We start from the raw sequence: 24,136 nt of genomic DNA, 5'->3' as shown, positions 1-24,136 counted from the left end.
ACACACGCCCTTTCCATAACAGTAGAATAATAACACTATACCTTTTTGGAGTTATAATGTTAGCATAAGAAAAAGACAATATAATTATCTCTGCCTATGCTCCACAGTCCACTGACAAGCTATTCTTGGGCAATAACTTTGGGTTTTCTTTGAGACTTGTACGATTTTAAATTGCTAAAATCATTGAAATACCAAACCACAGTAATAATATAACTTCTACTGAGCCTCAGTTTCTCATTCTCATCACTACACCTTATAAAACAAAGTCGGGGGACTTTGTTTTATAAGGTGCGTCTGTCTGTTTGTGTGTATGTATGTTCGCGATAAACTCAAAAACTACTGAACTTTATGCGGTTTTCACCTATCAATAGAGTAATTCTTGAGGAAGGTTTAAGTGTATAATTCGTTAAGGTTTTGTGTAACCCGTGCGAAGCCGGGGCGTAGCTAGAAGTAATAAAACTGCCATTATTTGTCAGATTTGTCTACCACATCATTAAAGCCTCTGTCAAGATTTCCCATGATACAAAGAAACGTTAGTAACTTAGTAATGTAATATTATAAGACCTGGACGACCGCAAACCGCGAAGGCGATGCGAATTAGGTGCCTCTGCGTCTGTTTAGCATTGCATGGATATTAGTACGTACCTACGTACATCTAGGACTCATCATCATATTTAACCTTCAGTCGCGCACTGCTGAGCATAGGTTCGTGTACGCCAATTATCCCGGTCCTCATCCAAAAGTGCCCCGCGATTTTTCGAACGTCATCCACCCAGCCAGCCAACGGACGCTAGGCGCTTCTTTCATCCGAAAGCGGCCACCAATCCGTCAACATTTTGGTCCACCTGCCAGCTGCCTGGCAACATGCCCCAACTCCATTTAAGCTTGGTGATGACGTCACCCACATCTCGCACCTAGGTGCGGTGGTGGTGGGGTGGTGTGCTTGGGGCATCTGTCTGTATCTTTAGGTATTTAAATAAAAGTAAACAAACAATTTGTACATTTTCGGGTAGTGGATCTGTCACTGAACGACCTGACTTTAACCTACATTATTTGATCGTGTAATGTTTTCTTCTACCCTCAACTGGCTTAAGGAGCCATTTGAGGGTGGATTTTGTTTACTTTTATTTAAATACCTAAAAATACAGAATATAGCTTCCAAATGTTTTTCTGTCGGAGTCCAAGAAAAGCCCTGACAGGATACAAGTAATTAACATTAACATAGATAAACGACAGACTAGCCACAGCCAGCCGGCTAATAAGTATTCTGCGGTCCTAGATGAAAGTGGAAAGTACTACGTGTGCAGTGAAACGCCATGAGTCAGCCCAACGAGACGAGAGTATAACGACGTACCCTTGTCTGTCTTGTCTTTTTTTATACCTACGTTGGTGGTAGGGTTGAAAAAACCTGGAAAATATCCCGTTTTTAGGGTTCCGTACCTCAAAAGGAAAAAGCGGAACCCTTATAGGATCACTCGTGCGTCTGTCTGTCTGTCCGTCTGTAACAGCCTATTTTCTCGGAAACTACTGGACCAATTAAGTTGAAATTTGGTACACATATGTAAATTAGTGACCCAAAGATGGACATGTTTTTTTTATAATTTTAAAATACATAGGTTCGAAGTTATTTAAGAAAATGGCCAAAAAATTACCATTCCCCCCCTTATCTTATCTTATCTCCGAAACTACTACGTCTAAAATTTTGAAAAAAATACACAAAATAGTTCTTTGACAAGCGTGAGTCGGACTTATGTACGGAACCCTAGAAACGCGAGTCCGACTCGCACTTGGCCGGTGTTTTTTTCTAAAAGCCATGTTTTTTTAAGTTTTATTCGGAAAAATCAATGTCAATTAGTTTATACAATATTTTTCCGAAAAACACAAAAAAAACTGAAATAAACGGAAAAAAACGCACATTGAAAAGAACTTGTGAATATTTCCATTTATATTAAATCCATAGTTTAGGTAACTACACCTGCTTAGTCGTGTGTTTTGTTATCTAAATGCTGGCTGGCGATCGTTTGTGAAAATGTCTATTGAATTTGACGCCGTCGTTACTTTAAAAAAGTTTCATTTCTTTCCCAAAAAAACTGAATAATACGTAAAAAAAACGAAATTTCAAAACGTCCTGAAAAAATCGATTTGATTTTTTCGAGAATTTTCAACCCTAGTTAGTGGCAAAGAAGCTTAAACCAAAATGTTTGCGTGAAAATATGAGATTTAGTAGAGTGTTGATGTAACAACACAATATGAGGAATCGCGTCTGTCAACAGGTCAATACTGAGACTGAGTCCATTGTCAATGTTCGTAGAAGTTGACGCAAACGAAAGTATTTTCATTTCGTCATTGTTGCATACCATCGATCAGCTGCAGCAAACGGGTTGGCAAGAGGGAATATTACGGGTTACGGGAAACTCCGCGGAGGGGGCGCCACGGCGCCACTACAACAATCCATCACAATCTGGGAGTCTACCGCGAAACATTGCAAAATCGATATTTCGTTATCTAACCTCTCTATCACTCTTGCATATTCGAGCAAAAAAGAGGCAGATAACTAAATTTCCATTTTCGCGTTTCCCGGTAGGCCCTTGATGCATCAATGTTATATAAATATTTTATTGTATGTGAAAATTTGACCAAAAACAGTTTAAGGCACAGTATTGTATTTTAAGTTACTCTATGGTTTACTAGAGGCGCTAGTGCTGCACTCTGGCGGCAGAACATTGCAGTAATACCCCCTACTGTTAAAGATTTTCATAGATGGCGCCATGCAGTAAGGTATAGGTTTTACCTCTCTTAGTTTTGTTCAATGATATTTGGCTTAAAGGCTTCGCATCTAGGCTATATAAGAAAGTATTTGACACCGGTCTGGCCTACTGGGTAGTGACCCTGCCTGTGATGGTCCTGGGTACGAATCCCGGTAAGGGCATTTATTTGTGTGATGAGCAGAGATATTTGTTCCTGAGTCATGGGTGTTTTATATCGTCGTATCGGTATATTCGGTATATCGTCGCCAAGCACCCATAGTACAAGCTTTGCTTAGTTTGGGGCTAGGTTGATCTGTGTAAGATCTCCCCTGATATTCATTTATTTATTTATTCGCAGGATTAACAGGTAAAACAACTACATAAACTAATTACGGGCATAGAATACACCTTATCCTATTGTATAAAGTTTCAGAGCTAGTCGTTTTAAAAAAACCGGACCAGTGCGAGTCGGTCTCGCCCACCGGGGGTTCCGTACTTTTAGTATTTGTTGTTATAGCGGCAACAGAAATACATCATCTGTGAAAATTTCAACTGACAGAGAGACAGACGGACAAACAGACAGGCGGACAGACAACACGGATAGACGGACAGCGGAGTCTTAGTAATAGGGTCCCGTTTTTACCCTTTGGGTACGGAACCCTAACGAGAGCGTAACTACGTTTGTATGGAGAACCGAGCTTGCTGCGGACTTTTGACAATACCGCAGAATAAATAATAGTACTACCGTACAGAAAGGAAACTTCCTACAAAACCGAAGTTTGACAGGGGTTCAGGGTCGAATCATGCTATCCGTTTCTAATATATGGCACTATCCCTTTCGACTATTTAGGGTTGTCAACATTCAAGTCATTATCTTATCTGTGGTCGTGCACACAAAAGCACGTCAAGTGATGCCAACCAATTGTTCGGAGCAATGCTGAGCCGAATGGAGCCGAATTTGCCCGAAACGAGGAGTGTCTCCCCACTGGCGTAGCCTAACGAATATGTTTGACCGCTGGCAGGCGTGGCTCACTCCGCGATTTCGTCGCATTGCAACGGGTAGCTAAAAGTACATCCGTTCCACACCAATTTTGGTGGCTAGCCATAAGCCGCGCGTGGCGCTGTCGCCACCTAGCGGCCATATCTGTCCTGATCCTAACAGACGCGTTTTGTTAGAGAGTGAGTCTTCTGTACCTAGTACTATTATTTATTCTATGCCGAAACGAGGAGTGTCTCCCCACTGGCGTAGCCTAACGAATATGTTTGACCGCTGGTATGTAGGCTACTCCGCCTAATTTGTGAGTAATTAACAAAGACCCTTTATCGGCGCGCGCGCATATCAATTGAGGGCAATTAACGCAGATTAAAGAATACGCACATTACGCATGTACAATGTTTCTCATGCTTGAATAGAACAGCCAGGCTAGCACTATACTCTGTATCTTTAGCACAGAATAAATAATAGTGATGATGTCCTCCCAGACGTATCCGTCGACGGCGACATCCTGACAAATTAAAAAGGGGTTTTAACTATTACGTGCATGGGCGCGAGCGTGGCTCGCAAATCCAAATTTGGTCTTGAAAATGCGGCAACACAAAACACAGTAAAGCTGCCCAGACGCGTTGTATATGTAATTGTAGGAGGGCTTGGGCCGAGTTTTTCGGAGCTGGCGTTTGGCGTCAAGATCTTCAAGTCGGGTGTGTTCGAAGTTTCAAATAATAGTACTACCACACAGAAAGGACACTTCCTACAAAACCGAAGTTTGACAGCGATTCAGGGTCGAATCATGATATCCCTTTCTAACTTATGGTACTATCCCTTTCGGCTATTTAGGGTTGTCAAAATTCAAGTGATTATTTTATCTGTGGTCGTGTACGCAAAAGGCCGTCAAGTGGTGCCAACCCTAATAATTGCTCGGAGCAATGCTGAGCCGAACGGAGCCGAGTTTGCCCGAAGTCAGGAGTGTCTACCCACTGTCTTTAGGTATTTAAATAAAAGTAAACAAATAATTTGTATATTTTCGGGTAGTTATACCATTGATTGGTTAACCAACCAAATACAAAACCGCCTGGATCTGTCACTGAACGACCTGACTTTAACCTACATTATTTGATCGTGTAATGTTTTCATCTACCCTCAACTTTAAGGAACCATTTGAGGGTAGATTTTGTTTACTTTTATTTAAATACCTAAAGATACAGACTATAGAGTGGCGATCTCGTTCGCGAGACAGACTACCCGTCCCTCTTTAATTAATACAGTTAGAAAAAGGCGGGTATATCTCGCGGGCGACATACTGTCGCGCCCCTCCTGTGCTTGGCTGACCGCTTAGCAATTAGCGTGACGACGTAATATTTCTTTTTTTTTTCATTCCATGCACAAATACGGTATTGCCTCGTAGTCCCAGGCTGCAAGATAAATTTGCTTTGGATGGCAAAATTTAAGAAAAACCGGCCAAGTGCGAGTCGGACTCGCGCACGAAGGGTTCCGTACCATTACGCAATAAACGGCAAAAAAATCACGTTTGTTGTATGGGAGCCCCACTTAAATATTTATTTTATTACGTTTTTAGTATTTGTTGTTATAGCGGCAACAGAAATACATCATCTGTGAAAATTTCAACTGTCTAGCTATCACAGTTCCTGAGATACAGCCTGGTGACAGACAGAGGGACGGACGGACAGAGGAGTCTTAGTAATAGGGTCCCGTTATTACCCTTTGGGTATGGAACCCTAAAAACTGACAATATTACATTATTTTGTTAGTTTTTCTTATATTTTAATGTGAGAAACTTTACACATGTCAATGAAAGTATCTCACACATCTTTGTAAGCTTATTCATGGTTAAACTGGCATCATTTTCTATAGTCTAGTAACCTAATTTAATTAAAAATTTGCAAACCTGATTATCACAAGAAGAAAGTGGTGGCAAAATTTTGCACTGTGTTAATTGATGACTATAGTTAGTCAAACAAATTTGACAGTAAATAAGAACAAACTATACTCATCCTTTTCTTTTGGGTGCTAGTACTAGTGTAAGACAAAGATAGTATGATTCTCTCTCTAAATATATAGAAATTTAGCCTGAATACTTGCATAAAGTAAAAACTCTATGATTGTGTAAGATAAAGAAGTTTTTTTTCTAAAAGTTTGACTACCAGTCTGGCCCTTTCAGTCGGGTCTGGCATTGAAGTTGATGGTCCTGGGTTTGAATCCCGGTAAGGGCATTTATTTGTGTGATTAGCACAGATATTTGTTCCTGAGTTATGGGTGTTTTCTATGTTTTTATGTATTTGTATATTATATTTTTGTTTGAATACCTATAACACAAGCCTTCTTGAGCTTACTGTGGGGCTTAGTCAATTTGTGTGTGCACAATACACAAATATTATCTTGAAACAAAAATGTTTATTTGAATAGGTATAAAAAAGAAAAATAAAAACTTTCAATAATATACTTACCTAATTGTTGAATTTTTTATTTTTCTGGTAGGTAAGATCTTGGGCAATCTAGAATACAAATATTTCTGGCAGAATTTATTGGAATTTGAACAAGCAAACACAAATCGTATGAGCTATTTGTTTTTTTTTAATCATGAAGGTATTTCAATACTTAATCTCAGTGGGACCATGTTTTGGGATAAATATAGACAATATTTTTAGACATACCTTCAATGCAGGGGGTAATCCTTGAAGAATCAAAGTAAATCCATCTTTACACACACACTTTCACATATTTTCACTATTTGACATATTTTGAACACTTTTTTTAATTTCTCAAAACTCACAACACTATTTAAAAAAAACTCGCTTTTTTAACTGATGAAGAAACAAGGAAGCGAAGGAGGAGCCAAAACTCTAATCAAACACTTTTCAATGCAGGATGTTTAGTAAAAACAAAACTGTTTTCTTTTGAGCTGGCTTTTAATGTTTTCTTTTCTGAAACAGTCCACGTAGACTCTTGAAGGACCTAGTAGCAAACATTACATTTCACTGTTTAGTTTAAAATAAACGTGACCTGGCGTTTCATGGCCAGGATTTATTTGAATTTTAATAATTCTATCAGTCGTACAGGCGCTACGAGATCATCCGAGAGCAACGGGAGTCAACAACCGATTGACAATTGACATTTCATTTAGACACAACGCGACGCCATTTTGCTTTCGGTATTACCAGATGAAGGGATTGAAGCTCCCCATTTTTATAATTGAATATAATTTAATATTCTTGGTGCTAAAGGGCCCCAATATTTGGTATATAACAATCAATTGTGATAATGATATATTTTGCACAGTTTAATACTTTTATCGTAAAATAATATAAAATTTCTTTTTTTTTACCGTTACGTGGCGACATCTTGTGACGGCGGGATGCTAATATAAAATTTCTTAATTTCGCTATTGCATCACAGATGTCGCTCAAAAACTATTACAGCTATCGTCTAATAGAGGGCATAAAAATAAAACCTCTTGAATTAGCTGGTCAAGCAAATCTTGTCAGTAAAAAAAGGCGCGAAATTCAAATTTTCTATGGGTCGATATCCCTTAGCGCCTACATTTTTCAAATTTGCCGCCTTTTTCTACTGACAAGATCTGCTTGACCAGCTATAACTTTACATACTTTCAATTACTTTATAATTTGTCATTTCTTCCGCAAATAAATATTTTACATTTCATAGCGTATACAATAAACTGGTATATTTCTAAACATAGGTAGTACAATAGCATAATATAGCTTTTAATTTTCATCAATGACTAAAGCCATTAGCTTAGAAGATTTCGTGTCCTCCTCAACTCCAGGAAAGACGCATCCCTTCTTAGCCAGCTCTTCGTAGGTCATTTCGTAGAGGTCCAGAAACCCTGCTTTTTTGGCTGCTATTTGCGAAGCCCTAGCTGTGAAGACTGTTGCAGTTACTTTAATTCCAAGGCTGCGGCAGAGGCTGATTCTGAAAATATAAAAACAACGTTGTTATTCGGACATTGATGTCACTATAAAGATTAAAACAAAAAAGGTTTATGTAGTGACACGATTATGGAGAAACTTTGATCAAAGTAAAATAAGAAAAATTAGAATTAAATCATAGAAAGAAAGAAAATAATTATAATACTTACTTTAAACGTTTAAACTCATAAGACGATAAAAACCAAGCAGGTAAACCTTACATGTGTACTTAAAGAGACAACACTTGTATGTATTAAGTAAAATATATTAAAATAAACAATGTCAAAAAGGCAAATAATATTACAAAGCATAAAAAATATCAAAATACTGTCCTAACTTCATTATACACTTTATCCAACTTCTTCCGGTGTTTGCAATCAACTTTAACCGGTTTTTTCTCATCAATAACATTTCTTTTAATATGATAAATCGGCTGTGCGTAGCCATAGTCCAATTCACAATAATAAAAGTGTTTGTTTCTATTAGAAGGATTTGGATAATACGCTGCATGCAAAACTTCGTCCACTTCGTATATTTGAACGTCAATAGTCTGTTGAAATAAAGCTCCACTCATCAGCATTCTCTGAATAACTTCGCAAGCAACATGATCAATTTTATTTCCCCAAATATTTAAAAATCTCAAATAGTACGGCTTTTTCACCGAATTCAGCAAATCCAAAATTCCCCGTTGAGTAATTCTGTTGCGACTGACGTCTAGGGCACGAATTTTTGAGTATGGCAACCCGAAACTTAAAGCGCGCGCTCCAGTATCCGTTATATCGTTTCCCGCCAAATTTAGGAGAATTAGGTTAGGTTTTTCGGCTAAGTATTTCCCTAGCAATTCGGCCCCGTATTCACCAATGCTATTAAACCCCAAGTCCAAATATAATAAGCTTTTATTACATCGTAATCCCCTGACTAAGTACTCCATATCGTGACCGATGAATTGATTTTTTTGAAGGTGTAATTCAATGAGTGTTTCATTTCTTTCCAATAAGTATTCAATGTGGTACGCCAGCCATTTTGTTTCATACGAATATCGGTTAAATAAAGGTATTATTCTACTAAAATCTAACACTTTTATTGTTGTGTTTGTACCCTGGTCCGTTCTTAACGCTGTGACTAGATGAGCCACGCTGGTCAAAGTCTGTCCTGTCTCTCCGATATCACAAAACTCTACGCTCGTATTTTCTCTTAAAAACTTTGCAAAATACTCTCCTCCTGTAGTTCCAGTATCATTACCGTTAATTCTTAAATATTTCAATTTGATAAATTTAGCGTAATTTGCTAGTCTAAGCATAGATAATTCTGTTAATTCGTTATTCATTATATTCAGGTTAATTAAACTGGATCGACCTTTAACCAGCAACTTTTTTAATATTTTTTTGAAGCCGACATCTGTGATTTGGTTGTAACACAAGTCCAGCTTTGTAATTCTTCGTGGTAGCTCATTAATATAGTAGCAAATTGCTCTTATATCGCTGTCTTTGATTCTCCTTTTGTATCTGTCGTAAATATCATGCCCTCGTAATACTAAATACCCGGATCCATCTGAATTTTTTTCTGTAAATAGTGCGAGTCTGATCTTGTTGGTTTCTGTATCTTTTAAAGGTGGTGGGTGACCTGTGATTTTTCTAACAACTTGCGCTGTGTCGCATATGCACTTCCGCTGTGATTTAGTCCCCATTCCTAACTAGAATAAAGAATATGAATTAAAATATATATATATATATTTATCAAAAATCAATTGTATAGTAAATAAATAACTATGAAAGTAATTGTCAATACCTGCAAGTCAAAATCTGTCAAAATGGGAAATGACAATTTGAAAACTATTTGGTCGGCAATGGCCTGACAGTATTTTTTTTCTAAATTCAAATAAGGGAGCGTGCATGAAGTATACAGGGGGCTGCATAGGTGTCCTATATATTATACTACTCTTTGATAGATAGGAGCCGTCAGATTTTTGGCGGGAGGTGTAAATGTGACGTTTATGCTTCCTATTCAGGCCACAAGATGGCAGACCCTCCAATGCGCGCGGTGCGGAAAGAGAAGAGTCGTGAAATGTATGGGATCATTATGGGATCCAATACATTCTACGGCTCTTCTCTTTCCGCACACTCTACCAAAGATAATTTACAAATTCTTTTTGCTATTACCTATTACCAAATCACTGCCGCGAATTTTGTAAAAGATATGAGTCCTGAAATAATACTTAAATTCTGTGCAATGTCGGTACAAGTAACATAAACTTATCAGTCCTTCAGAGGCCGTGTACGATTTTAGAGCAGAAATGTGAAATTGATGGATTTGGTCGTTGAAATTGTACACCTTTTGTTACGTAATATCTAAATAGCAAATATTGGTTTCTATTAGCACGTCTTTTCATCTTGGCTTTTAATAATGAGGTCGCGAGCGTGCGTCACCGGTAATACATGACGAGAAGGGGCAGGTTTTAAAAATTAATTAAAAAATTATGGTGGTAAATTATACTAAATTATGTATAAGAACAGTTTCAGGAAATGTTTAGGATTGTTTAAGTATCAAAATTACGTTGAAATTAAGTCGAGTTTCAAAGAAATTGTCACCTGTTTTGAAGTAATTTCTGGAGAAAATTGATTTCGTCTAACTTTCATTTACACTACTTCAAAGTCATAATAACAAAAATGTAGTCTACAAAAGTTCGAGTACAGGATATGTGAAATACAAATTTACCATTTTTAGTAGTCCAAACTTTACGAAATTTACAAATAAGATCGTCAAATTCAGTGCTTTACGCGCGATTACCTAAACGTCTTTCAGAAAAAAAATCATTACTAATTTAGTGAGTCTCTTTTCAAAAAAAAATTCTATAAAAGTACAAGACGGGAAGTCGTGCGAATAGAAACCAGTACTATTTCTATTAGGTAGCAAAAAGTGTAGAATTTCTTCGTCAAAATCTATCAATTTTACATCTACAAATCGATAACGGCCTCTTCAGGCCTAAGTGCCTAAACATTTTTTGAATACCTAGATTTTATACGCCTAATACGCGTATTAGTTTTATCTTTTCCCCATCGTCCCCATATAAAACATCGGTTAGAAACCCGACCTTGGGGGCCTAGTCAAGATGCCAATCGTTTGCGGGGTAGTGAACGAAACGAAATGTCTCTCTGTCGCTAGTGAAAGATATGGAAGAGTGATAGAGAGAGAGAGTACCGTATCGTTCGGTACGGACCCTGATGTAAATAAGAAGAACTCTATAGTAAAGATCTCTGGAATGGAATCCACCTATTTATAGTATTTATATGGCGCCCGCAACCGCATTCCGAATGCTATTGCAATTTCTCATAATTGGAGAGTCGAGTGCTCAGAATCAGTAGGTACAATAACTTGCTCAACATTGCCTATCTTGCTCAACATTGCCTATCCATATAATTATCACAAACAAATACACGATTAAAGTCTATTTAATTTTGTTCGTTATTTAGGTTAGGTAGAGTTAGACCAAGAAAAGTCTGCAGAAATTTTGATAGCCCACGCAGTGCAAGTGTTATTTTAAACGTCAAACTTCTATGAAAATATGACGTTTAAATAACACTTGTACTGCGTGGGCTATCAAAATTGCTGCAGACTTTTGTTGGTCTAACTCTAGGTATATATGTTGTTATTGTATCCGATGTTATAGTTGAATTATCGAGAAGATGGAATTGCATTTGTAGTGGTTGTATGCTGATAGTACAAGAAAATAGAAAATTCAAATATAGAATGCCTGTAAACAAACAATACTACTACATATGCAATTCCACGCTCTCGATGATATTATATACTATAACAGGCCCATTATTACTAAAGTCGGTCAAATAAACTTTTTTACTAAACTAATGAGCCGTGCATGCATATCATGGTTTTGAATTTTAATTTGTTGTAAGTTTCAACAAATAAAGTAATCGATGAATTGCCTCAAAAATAATATCTAATAAAGTCATACCGTAAAATGGGGTGAGTAGGGTCAAAACTGAAATTCAAACCTCGATAACATTTTATTTTTACATATGAAAACTGAATGGTGTATATAATAAGTGTTCCGGACGTTTGTATTTTAGTTTTTATTTTATTTTGGGTAGTTCCGTTTCATAACTTTGACGATAAAGAGGAAAACCCACCTCACCCCGTAGTGCCTCGTATTTGGGGTGAGAGGGGTTTTCATACAAAGGTGATTTTGGAAGATTGTTGATCCATTTTTTTTATTATGCGTATTACTATAGCACCATTTTAAATTGGAATACATTATTTTTGTAGCAGTAGCCTTAAAATCCCTTCTCACCCCCCTCTGAAACCTTCTCTCCCCATTCTTAACCCACCTCTCCCCGCGAAACCTACTCACCCCGTTTTACGGTATAGAGAAAATCCTCAAGACTGCTAATTAAATTTTTGGCAACCGTATTGTGATCTAAAAAACCGGTACGATTTTTGTGTACTTACTAAAAAAAGAAAAAACCCGGTAAGTGCAAGTCGGACTCGCCCACCGAGGGTTCCGTACTTTTTAGTATTTGTTGTTATAGCGGCAACAGAAATACATCATCTGCGACAATTTCAATTCTCTAGCTTTCACGGTTGATGAGGTACAGCCTGGTGACAGCCAGACGGACAGACGGACAGTGAAGTCTTAGTGATAGGGTCCCGTTTTTACCCTTTGCGTACGGAACCCTAAAAACGGTACGATTTTTCAAAAACTCTCTGGACCTACGGCACCTCAATTTACACCGGTTTTCTTTAAAATCTACTTGACCGCTACTACGCCAGCGTTGGGAACGAATGCTTAGGAACTCAATAAAGAAGGAATTTTCTGGCGCGATAATGCGTGAAATGGAATTCTATTCGCAAAGGAATCAATATGGTAATGAGAGATGCTGTCGTTTTCCTCTTTCATTTTAATAAAATCAAACATAAATGATCGAAACACTTAAAAGAATTAAACAATTAAAACTAAGGTAAACAATAAATAACTTAAAAATAGAAATAATACAAACAACAAACTATCCATTTTACTACAGAGATAAAACAATAGAATAGCAAATAATAATAAAAATCTGTTTTCCATATCTCCCCGCTACGACAACGTGTCGTGATTGGCGCTGACTGTTTAAACTGTGACAAGGATACCTAGCTCGCTAAACTATGATAACGATACCTAGCCTTCAGTATCTCCTTGGCGACCCCGAGCCCCCTCCACGCAGGGTCCACCACCAGCCCATACGCCGTCAGATACTTGTCGACGCCATACTTCTCGAAGATGTCCACTCCTCGAGACACCAGGTCCACGGCTCCGAAAAGTTGCGCCCATATTTTGTCGTGTGTCTGCAAACAATATTTAAATTACAAGACAAATCTTTAGGCTGTTGAAATATAAAGTCTAAAGAGCGATGAATATGTATGTAAGGTAGGGGTTCCCAACCTGTGCGCCGCTGCGCCCTGGTGCGCCGTAGACAGTAAAGAGAGGCACCGTGAGGCAATCCTCCTCACTATGCTACCTAATCTAATGCGAATAGCCTAGCTAGTTTAGGGCCCGAGATAAACTTGCAAGTGCTCGCACACCAACGACACGTTGTCGTGATTGGCATGAAGACACTAACCTGGAAGGGTTCATCCTTATCCTCTTTACAAACGACCGCCAACACGTTGGCACCGACAACGACGCCGTCGTCCACGCACACCAACGACACGTTGTCGTGATTGGCATTAATACACTAACCTGGAAGGGCTCATCCTTATCCTCTTTACAGACGACCGCCAACACGTTGGCGCCGACAACGACGCCGTCGTCCGTCACGCACACCAACGACACGTTGTCGTTCAGCGTCTTGCGCCACAGCTGTTCCAGCTCGTGCATTGCTGATGGGTACTTCTCGATGCCTGAATGATTTGAGGTAACTTAATAGAGACCAAGAAAAGTCTGCAACGATTTTGATAGCTTACGCAGTGCAAGTGTTATTTTAAACGTCAAACTTTTATGAAATTATCGGCCCGATTCGAACTTTAAGATACGTCAATTAATAGATCTAGAAACGATATGGATTCTTCATACAAAAACGTCACTTTTGACACTGACACATCTAATCCATATCGTTTCTAGATCTATTAATTGACGTATCTTAAAGTTCGAATTGGGCAGTATGACGTATAAACGAGACTTGCACTGCATGTGCTATCAAAATCGTTGCAGACTTTTCTGGGGTTGGCTGGTCGAAGTATTTAGCATATGGATGGGATGTCAATCCCTAGAATTGTGTCAAATTTTTGTTTATTTAATGGAATTTTATGCCCTGGATGCCAGCCCTTTAAGCCACATCTCATAGAAAAAGGGGGCGTCATCTATGCAAACCTTTGACACTTGACAACCCCATTGCACGAGCTCTTAAAACGTTTTATAACCGAAGTCGCCTTTAAGAGCTTACCCCTCTGCCGAAAACCTTGGACAATTATGCAAACTTTTGTATGGACTGACGTTTTTCTGACATGGCTATTTGTACGTTACGTAGCCACACAATTTGACGTGCCCCTCCCCCGCAAAGTTCGGCAGACTGTTTTGTACAGAAAATGACAGCCAAGGCGTCTCGTTACTAAATGCTCTAAACACGAGCTAAAACGAGGTTTCGAGTGCTCCCGAGAGTCGGTCAGGGTCTCCGTCTCCGGCGTGTCTTCGTCGGTCGGAGTAGACCCCCCCGCAGGACTCACTGTTCTGGCCTCGTAGACAACAAGCCAATCGCTATCGCTCCGTAGCGAACGAAACGCAACTGGCACTGTCACACTAATACGGAAGAGTGATAGAGAGACACACAGCGATTCGATGGCGAAGCGCAAGTGATCGTCACCTTGGCTAGGCCGCCAGGCTTGCCTCGCTTTTGCTCCGTCAAAAATCGGATAAAACTCACCAATATACTTGCAAGGCGGCTCATCCCTGGTGAAATATGTTCTCAACAGTGTTATAGCTGCCTCATACAGGTCCGGAGTCAAATCCTGGACCCTCAGGGTGAGGCCGCGGGCGGGGAAGCGGTGCCAAACGGTCGTGGTGCTGGGCGGGCGGGTGTACGGCATTCTGTTGGTAAATCATCATCATCATCTCAGCCATAAGACGTCCACTGCTGAACATAGGCCTCCCCCTTTGGGGGGTGTATGCCATAATCGCCACGCTTGGCAGGCGGGTTGGCGATCGCAGTCGAGTACACCGAATTTGAGGGACGCTGCTGCACGTCCACCGGTGGTCTTGGACGTAGTTTAAGGACATACCCGGGTCCTGGACGTAGTTTAAGGACATACCCGGGTTGGGTTGGTACATAGAAATTTTAAATGTACAGTCACCACACGGGAATGTTATGCCATTTACGGTTCTTGCTAAATTGGAAATTCTATAGCGTAAGTATTGAACAGACAATTTAACTAGGACCCTAAATGACGCAACATCGCGGAGCGTGATGGTCAGTACCGTCGGTACCATAAGGGCACACGGGGCCCCCATCCTCAGGGGGCCCCGAAGGACACACAGTAACAGTATATTTGATTACCCATAATAAATAGAAGATCATATTAGAAAAATGCTAGTTTGATTCGCTTTCTTTACTTTCCAAAAGGGCCCCAAATTCTTATGTGCCCCAGGGCCCCAGCATAGTTTAAGACGGCCCTGTACCAATAATATTATGGAAATAGTGTCGATAGAGTCAGACCGTGAAAAGTCTGCAGCGATGTTGATAGCCCACGCAGTGCAAGTGTCATTTTAAACGTCAAACTTCTATGAAATTATGATGTATAAATAACACTTGCACTGCGCGGGCTATCAAAATCTCTGCAGACTTTTCTTGGTGTAACTCTATCAATGATTAAGAATAAGAATAAGAAATGTTTATTTGCACAAATAATAATTAATAACACAAAATAAAATAACACAAAACTAAGATTTAATTACATAAAGATTTGTGCCAAAAGGTCCTCACTCAGCTTCTTGTCACGTTGTGTATCCTATGATTGTCACTGACAAAAACCCGTTATCTATATAATTGACTAATCTTACCTCGGATCGGGACAGACAGACAGACGGCAGTCTCGCTCGCAGCTCGGGGCTGAGTGAGGTGTTTAAGGGATGCTTCCGGTTTGGGGTACACAGGGGATAGGTCTCAGTCTAAGGATGACTCGCGTTAGACCGGGCTGTGTCCGGGCTGGACCTTCCGGTGCCTACTTTTTTAGGACATGACAGGTGATCACGTGATGCTTTCCATAGAAAACGATGCGCCGGAAGCTCCGGCCCGGACACGGCCCGGTCTAACGTGAGTCATCCTTAAGTCAGTTCCGCAAAAAAAAAATAGTTTTTGCGGTAAGTTTCAACATTCACTCTTCGTTGTTGCAATATGTGGTACTTCCAGACTTTTTATGAACATCAAAGTTAAGTATTTTAAAACAAAAAGTCAATTCCGCAAAAAAAAAAAAACATTTTTTTTGCGGTAAGTTTCAACATTCACTATTAGTTGTTGCAATATGTGATACTTTCAGACTTAATGAACATCAAAGTTAAGTATTTTAAAACAAAAAGGGAGTGTGTCGTGTGTCTGTCTGTGGCATAGTATTTCAATCACTATTATCATTTTGTAGGGGTTCTTAACTTAAAATTTATAGGTACTAATACCACAGAATAAGTAATGGTACTACCGTACAGAAAGAACACTTCCTACAAAACCGAAGTTTGACAGCGATTCAGGGTCGAATCATAGTATCCCTTTCTAACTATCCCTTTCGACTATTTAGGGTTGTCAAAATTCAAGTAATTATCTTATCTGTGGTCGTGCACGCAAACTCGCAAAGGGACGTCAAGTTGTGTCAACCCTAATAATTGCTCGGAGCAATGCTGAGCCGAACGGTGCCGAGTTTGACCGAGGTCAGGAGTGTCTCCCCACTGCTAATACATGACCGATACCTACTGATACTACTGACCGCGCCATATCGACTATAAATCTATCGCTCTTCTGCCTCTCTATCACTCTCGATCGATCACATATTCGATCGATAGAAAGGCAGATAACGAAATCACGATTTTCGCGTTTCGCGGTAGGCCATCTGTAAACAAACCTTGATGCATCAATATCATAGTGAAAAATTGTAAAAAAAACTGTTTAAGGCCTAGTACATATGTATAAGTTACTCTATGGTTTACTAGGTGCACTAGTGCTGCAATCTGGCGGCAGAACATTGCAGTAATACTCCCTATTTATTGCTACACCTGCTCTAACTACACTTCTGCCTCGAGAAGATTAAATCCCTTCTAAATTGGAGGAGGTTATCCCAAAATGACACCGACAAGAAATCGGGGACACATCTTTCCAAACATAGTATGTAAGACTCGAAAGTAAAAAATTACAAATTCTTTTTTTTAATAGGACAAATTTACACAGATCAACCTAATCCCACAGTAAGCTCAATAAGGCTTGTGTTGTGGGTACTAGACGACGATATATATAATTTATACACATGTATATAAATACTTATATCCATAGAAAATATCCATAACTCAGGAACAAATATTTGTGATGAACACACAAATAAATGCCCTTACCAGGATTCGAACCCGGGACCTCCTGCTTCGTAATAGGCAGGGTCACTACCGACTAGGCTAGGAGGCCGTTAATTCTAAATATTAGTGATGTACCGACTATTGATTTGGCCGACTAGCCGACTAATCGGCGTTCGGATGGCCGATCATTAGTTTCGTGTAAGTTCGGTTCGGGGTCCCTTTGTTTCCCATAGAGTTTTAAGTCATAATGTATTGTTTGTCATATTATCGTTACTCATAAAACTGAAACCGTTAACTTTTCAGGATTTTCCTAAGGTTATTCTATAGATAGGTTAGGTTAAGTTAGGTTTGTTTTATGGCAATCCTGAAAAGTTTCTGAGAAAAACCAATTATGACTAACGAAAATTCGGACAAACAATACATTATGACTTAAAACTATTTGGGAAACAATAGAGGCCCGTTCGGTTCAGATGCACTTAAAAATAATCGTTTTACCCCTTTCGTCAAGCTATTTATCATTTTATAGATAGTAAAGCTGAAAATTTTAATAAATAAAAAAAACCTAAGGCTATATTTCATACGACAACCGGACAAGAAAGCGACCACACGGTCAATAATTCGACAGAATTTCTTTTTGCCCTGATTTTCTGTCACTTATAAAGTGCCGACTAATCGGCCATTTTTGCTGACTACTCGCCGACTAATCGCCGACTACAAATGAGGCCGGATAGTCGGCTTTCCCGACTAGTCGGTACATCCCTACTAAATATGTATAGTTTAAGAACTTTAAGAGAAAGAAACTACGACGTATAGTTTTGCGCATAAGTTGTAAACAAAGATACGGCTCTCCCACCTAAATATGACACTGTTTTGCTACTCGTGTAGATCAATAAGACATAAAAAACATGTTTACAGTGCATTCATTGAACGCATAAAGATATTTTTAGTTGGAATTGTTCTAAAAGCGTTTTCTGCTCAAAATAATGTGGAATTTGAATTGGTGTATATGCATTCATTACTTTCGAACTTACTTTGGGTTCGAACCCCGGCTCGTACCAATGAGTTTTTCGGAACTTATGTACGAAATATCATTTGATATTTACAAGTCGCTTTTCGGTGAAGGAAAACATCGTGAGGAAACCGGACTAATCCCATAAGGCCTAGTTTACCCTCTGGGTTGGAAGGTCAGATGGCAGTCGCTTTCGTAAAACCTAGTACCTACGTCAATTCTTAGGATTAGTTGTTTTCGTTATCTAACCTCTCTATCACTCTTGCATATTCGGCGATAAAGAGGCAGATAACTAAATTTCGATTTTCGCGTTTCCCGGTAGGCCCTTGTTAACAAACCGCCTTGATGCATCAATGTCATATTTTATTGTCTGTGTAAACTTGTCAAAAAACAGTTTAAGGCACAGTCTGTATTAAGTTACTCTATGGTTTACTAGCTAGCTTAGTGCTGCACTGGCGGCCGAACATTGCGGTAATAGGTACCGCCTATTCACAATAAATCGTTGGTCAGAACATTAAAAATCGTATTATCCGCATTGACGTATAATATCTAAGGACGGGCTAATGGGGCACTAAAATGGTTACTAGCTCAGCGGTGTTACTCACGAATTCCAGCCAATCGTGCAGTCTAACGCAACTAGTTACGACCAATAGCGCGCGTAATGCGAACTCGTCAACCTATCGCGCGCGTGATGCGAACTTATCAACCAATCGCGTTATAACGGTTTCACACCGCTGTACTGGCCCCTGTCATGCCTCATTATTATTGCCCGTAAAGCCAGTCCCTAGATATCTATGTCAATGATTATCCGGATGACATTGATCTCAGTGCACCCCGGCCCTAGTCAGGTGTCGTCACGATTTAATCTGCCGGATAACTGGCATAACCACTGTGTAATTTGAGCCGAGAATGCGAAGATGCCTTCTTTCTTATTTACTCGTAAGACTTGCTCAGCAATACACACTAATGGGGGCATTATGTATAATGCCCGGGCATTATGAATCAAGCTATATCGGGCTAAGTGGTTAATTATTATCCAAACTTCATTATTTATCACATTGTCTGGTCATTATGAATATTGCTAAGTGATCGTTGGGCAATATGATAATAAAGATATGTTACGGGCACTTGGACCGGGCAGTATGAATACTTCCTTGCTTCTAGCCGGGCAATGTAATCAAATCGGTCGCGTCGTGGTATTTCTGTGGGGGGTTGCAATTCTAACCTAACCTAAACCTACTTTTCTAAACACAGGGGGCCGATTTTTGAAATTCGACCGCTCGATTTCGTGCATTTCATTCAATAATATCTCCGCTACTAGGCTTTTAAATTCTACTAATAGAATTAAAAACGACTGGTCAATACCACTCGATTCCAAATTTCTATCGCTCGTATTTCAAAAATTAGCATTTCGCCGTTTTCCACCGATTTTCGAGTGACGAAATCGAGCGATCGAATTTCAAAAATCGCCCCCCATTTCTTTTCTGTGGGAGGATGCAATTCCAACCTAACCTAAACCTACTTTTCTGTAACCCGTTTCTTTTCTGTGTGGGTCTGTGGGCTTGCAGTTCTAACCTAACCTAAACTTAACGTAATTAACTAATTATCAAATTGCCCAATAGGTGATGGATATTATTTAAAGTGCCCAGGCAATTTAATTATTTGAATAGGAATTATCAAATTGCCCAATAGGTGATAGGCATTATATATGTAAAATTTAATTAATTATCAAATTGCCATCTCATATTGGTAATTTTTCATAATGCCCGGGTACTATGAAAAATGCCCGATTCATCACTTGGTCCATAACATATATAAGGACAGTGCAGGTGGAAATTGGTTTTAAAGAGGTTGCTACTCAAAATTACTTACTTATCTGGAGAAACAAGATTCGAGTAGGAAACTATATTGACCTGTTAGTGTGAAGGGCGCCATAGGCGCCCTGTATGACAAGATAGTCTGAAGGGCGCCCCAGGCGCCCTGTATGTAAGAGCGCGCTGCCCTGTTTTCTTTCACTAATGAAGTGCCAACTAATCGGCCATTTATTGCCAACTAAACTGAAAATCGTAATTAGATTCCAAAAAAAGTAAGACAATGTTGTCACTTCAATCATTTGTTTGTAAAATAGTAAATTACTTTTTATAAATAAACACGCTAAGATAATTTATTTATTGGTAATATATATTACTCCTACGATTTAAATAAGTACTTTTATTTACTTATTTGGTACACACATGCCTAATTACTATATATTTCAGTATTTTCAGTTTATAAATAATAAATAATGTGATTGTCAGTTGATTCGTATTCGTTGTGTACTATTTTAAAGTATCTGCGTATGAACTTCGTCGATCGTTTGCTAGTCATAAGACTGGACACGTGTCAATAAGGTTCAGAATAGACGACATAAATATATAAATCAATGTTTATTACTTTTTAATCGAATACGCAAATTTTTGACCGAGGTCTTAGTCTAGAACGGACGAGGTTCATTTCATATATGTACATTATACAGTGTGGAAAGATAAGTCGGGCCCTGGAGGGAAACTACCTTAAATCCTTAAGCTGGCTCATTTTACTTAAAGGAGATATTCCTATATTTTTAAATAGTAACAAATCTGCATTCAAAGATTTTCTAAAACTCGCTTGCCTCGCCCGGGACTGGAACCGACTAAAAATTCCAAAAAATAAACACTCGCAATTTTATTCTACTAGTCGATACAGTTAATGTTAATGATAACATTTCTCCAAGAAACATTACTTAGTACACTCGTCTGTCGTACAAAATATCTATAAAATCTAATATTTAGTACTCAAGATTTTTTTAGACAAGCCAAATTGAAGAAAAAAAGAAAAATCTTGAAATGCAGGTTTGTTTCTTTTTAGAAATAAAGGATACATTAACTTGCTCACATCGACTGTCATTCACGGAACTCCTATGGTAGAGCTTCAGTACCGCTAGTGTAAATTTCATTCGATAACGTGACGTGACGTAGGTTAGGAACGCGTTTGTGTTATTTGTATGGGATTTTGAGTTTCCAGAACATCCCATACAAATATAGGCAACGCAAACGTTAGTCATCGGAAAATAAAATAAAAACCTTAACTCATAGAAAATAGTTACCTATTTACAGGACATATGGTCCTATTTTCCCGCACTAGTGCGTCAAATAGCACTTTTCGTGCGTATGACAAAAGTTTAAAGCGCCATTTGTATTTTAAAACGTTGTACGATACACGCGCGAATAGGTAATTCGCAACTAGGGTTACCAGATGACAGGAATTTTCCTGACATGTCAGGAATTTTGGCCTTTTGTCAGGAATGGGGACGGAACACGAAAATGTCAGGATTTTTTTGAATTGATAGACTTTTTTACAAAGTACCTTTTTATTTACTTAAGTTAATACTTACAAAGAATACATTTTATATCACTTAAATTAATAAAACGCGGCTATCGGCTCAATAGGGTGGCCATCAAAAATATGAATGTCAGGAAAAATATTCGGAAATCAGGAATTTTGTCAGGATATTCTAAATTTGTATCCTGGTAACCCTATTCGCAATTTATCGCTACTCGTTTCGAATTACCTCTTTTCCGCACTTGTATCGTAAATAACTATTACTTTACAAGAGGGCAAAGTTGTTGCTTAACTCCTCGTATTAATATTGATACCCGAGCAAGCGAAGGATTCCAAAATTGAACCACGAGCGTAGAGAGTTCGAAAAGTGGAATGTTGAGCGTTGCGAGAGTTTCGGGGCACTAGGGTTACACAAACTATACCGAGTGAAAATTTCGCCACACCTACGCGACGAAAATATAAATAGTAACTAATAACATACATTTTGTTTGAATAAATAAAATAACTGCAAAACATTACAAATCAAATCCAAATGAAAGATATTTGTCGTGACCTCAGGCTGCTGGTGCGGTGAGGGTATGTCCTTCCTCCGGGAGCTGGGTCGTCGCCTGCTAGAAAGAGGCCTTGACCCCCGATCCGGGTTTTTCCTGATGCATAAAGGCTGTCCATCGCAGTCCAACGCGGCAACGCAGCGAGCGTGATGGGCACCTTTCGTCGGGGGCAGCCCGGGACGGGCTTCAGTAGGCAATTTTTTATACTTATTTAGTTTATATTTATATTTAAGTTTAGTTTTTAATTAGTTTTATGTTTAGTTGATGTATTATTTTAATTATGAAATAATTTTTTTACTTTAATGAAAGATATTAAATATTTATTAATTATCAAAATCATCACTTAAATTGCAACTTGACCAGCTAAACATGATGAAGCAACTCAAAATTTACATCAAATCACTCTTGTGGATAAAATGCAACTTTCCTTCAGTTTTCGAAGAGTAAAGAGAGCCTTTACGATCTGGTGTGGTGTAAAAGTTTTTTTCATTTCTCATGCTCTGAAAGAGGGTAAACATTGTTGTTCTAAAAGGTGGGCAGAAAGTGATATGTTTCTGTACCAGAGCACTTTACTTTACGAATCTACCTCGGCAGAGATGAGTGCCTTTCATCCTTTGGTTCAATCGACTATTTCCCCAAAATTCACAAAATTAACATGAATTACAGTGCCCTTTCATCAGTCTATCTTCTTCTTCCTCGCGTTATCCCGGCATTTTGCTACGGCTCATGGGAGCCTGGGGTCCGCTTGACAACTAAACCCAAGAATTGACGTAGGCACTAGTTTTTACGAAAGCGACTGCCATCTGGCCTTCCAACCCAGAGGGAAAATAGGCCTTATTGGGATTAGTCCGGTTTCCTCACGATGTTTTCCTTCACCGAAAAGCAACTGGTAAATATCAAATGATATTTCGTACATAAGTTCCTAAAAAGTCATTGGTACGAGCCGGAGTTTGAACCCGCGACCTCCGGATTGAAAGTCGCACGATCTTACCGCTAGGCCACCAGCGCTTTTTTCATCAGTCTGTCTGCTTGCTATATAAAGTGAGGAGTGTCAGGTCATCAGCCATGTGAGAAGTCATCGGCCGTCGGCGAACTGCACAAAGGACTACGCTTTTGTGCAGTAGGGTAAATGCGCCGTATGTGGCCAGCCGGTGGTTATTGGCAATGAAAAAAAAAAATATTAAACTGTTTATTTTTAGGAAAGGGGCTATTCAAAAATTACGTCATTTCAAATTAGGGGGGGGGGGGTCTGGACATCGGATGATGGTAGCATGACGTTAGGAGGAAACGGGGTCAATCGAAGCATGTTTTTTTGGATGATTTAGGGGGGTAGGGGGGGTAAAAATCGTCAAAAAACGATGACGTAATTTATGGACAGCCCCAAAAAGTACAATTTACAATATATTAAATACTTAGCATAGTCTATATGAATGTAATATATAATAGGTATATATCGTCATGACACGTTGTCGTTAAGCTTTTACAAAGTATTCCTGCCTAGTTATTTAGTACCATGAAAACACGGCTAGACGCGACGTAACATCACAAGCATAGCATTGAATAAGTTAAAATTCCCTCCTAATATATTATAAATCGAAGCCTTGAGGCTTTCGTTTCTCGAATGATGTTCGGCTCGGACACCAGATCTTTAATCTCCTGATTGTGTGAGTCTCCAGGTTCCGCCCTCTCGACGTGCGGGTCCCAATATTTTTCGGTAAATCTTCCGTTCAGCTATCAGCAGCGCGCGCTCCTCTTTTTGTGTTTGTCCAGGCTTCGATGTCTCGGGCACGTAGTCCGGATGAGGGAAGATCGCGCAGTCTGGAGGGCGTACTCTGGAGTACCAAGTGGCCGAAGACCGTCTGGACGCCCTAGGTACCGCTGGAGAGATGAAGTGCAGAAAGACCTTAGCGAACTTGGCGCCGTCGACTGGACAGAAACGGCTTTGGACAGAGTAGCATGGCGGTCTTTGGTGTCGGAGGCCTTCCACTTC

The 24,136-nt window shown here is 39.2% G+C and overlaps 2 protein-coding genes and 1 long non-coding RNA gene across 4 annotated transcripts in view; all 3 read right to left on the bottom strand.

Moving 5' to 3' along the window:
• Positions 1 to 15,006, bottom strand: part of LOC134803823 (uncharacterized) — a 178,104-nt gene extending 163,098 nt beyond the window's left edge. The window contains exon 1 of one of the 2 annotated variants that reach the window (XR_010146022.1): positions 14,958 to 15,006. This is a non-coding gene — a long non-coding RNA (uncharacterized LOC134803823). Of the gene's footprint in view, positions 1 to 14,953 lie in introns of both variants that reach the window. The other variant, XR_010146023.1, reaches the window with a different exon arrangement.
• On the bottom strand, positions 7,463 to 14,766 carry LOC134803771 (uncharacterized). Its single transcript, XM_063776608.1, has 4 exons — positions 14,603 to 14,766; positions 13,423 to 13,583; positions 12,862 to 13,028; positions 7,463 to 7,692 (listed from the first exon to the last, which is right to left on the bottom strand). The coding sequence occupies exons 1-4, from the start codon at positions 14,763 to 14,765 to the stop codon at positions 7,485 to 7,487; spliced, it is 699 nt and encodes a 232-aa protein (XP_063632678.1). The 5' UTR covers position 14,766; the 3' UTR covers positions 7,463 to 7,484.
• LOC134803740 (leucine-rich repeat-containing protein 34-like) lies at positions 7,965 to 9,577 on the bottom strand. The gene is made up of 2 exons (XM_063776559.1): positions 9,477 to 9,577; positions 7,965 to 9,381 (listed from the first exon to the last, which is right to left on the bottom strand). The coding sequence occupies exon 2, from the start codon at positions 9,373 to 9,375 to the stop codon at positions 8,008 to 8,010; it is 1,368 nt and encodes a 455-aa protein (XP_063632629.1). The 5' UTR covers positions 9,376 to 9,381; positions 9,477 to 9,577; the 3' UTR covers positions 7,965 to 8,007.
• Positions 15,007 to 24,136: the final 9,130 nt, after the last annotated feature.

This window comes from Cydia splendana, chromosome 27 (genome assembly GCF_910591565.1).
Source record: "Cydia splendana chromosome 27, ilCydSple1.2, whole genome shotgun sequence".
NCBI lineage: Eukaryota > Metazoa > Arthropoda > Insecta > Lepidoptera > Tortricidae > Cydia > Cydia splendana.
The sequence above is the reverse complement of the archived record's forward strand: the minus strand, read 5'-3'. Positions and strand labels throughout refer to the sequence as shown.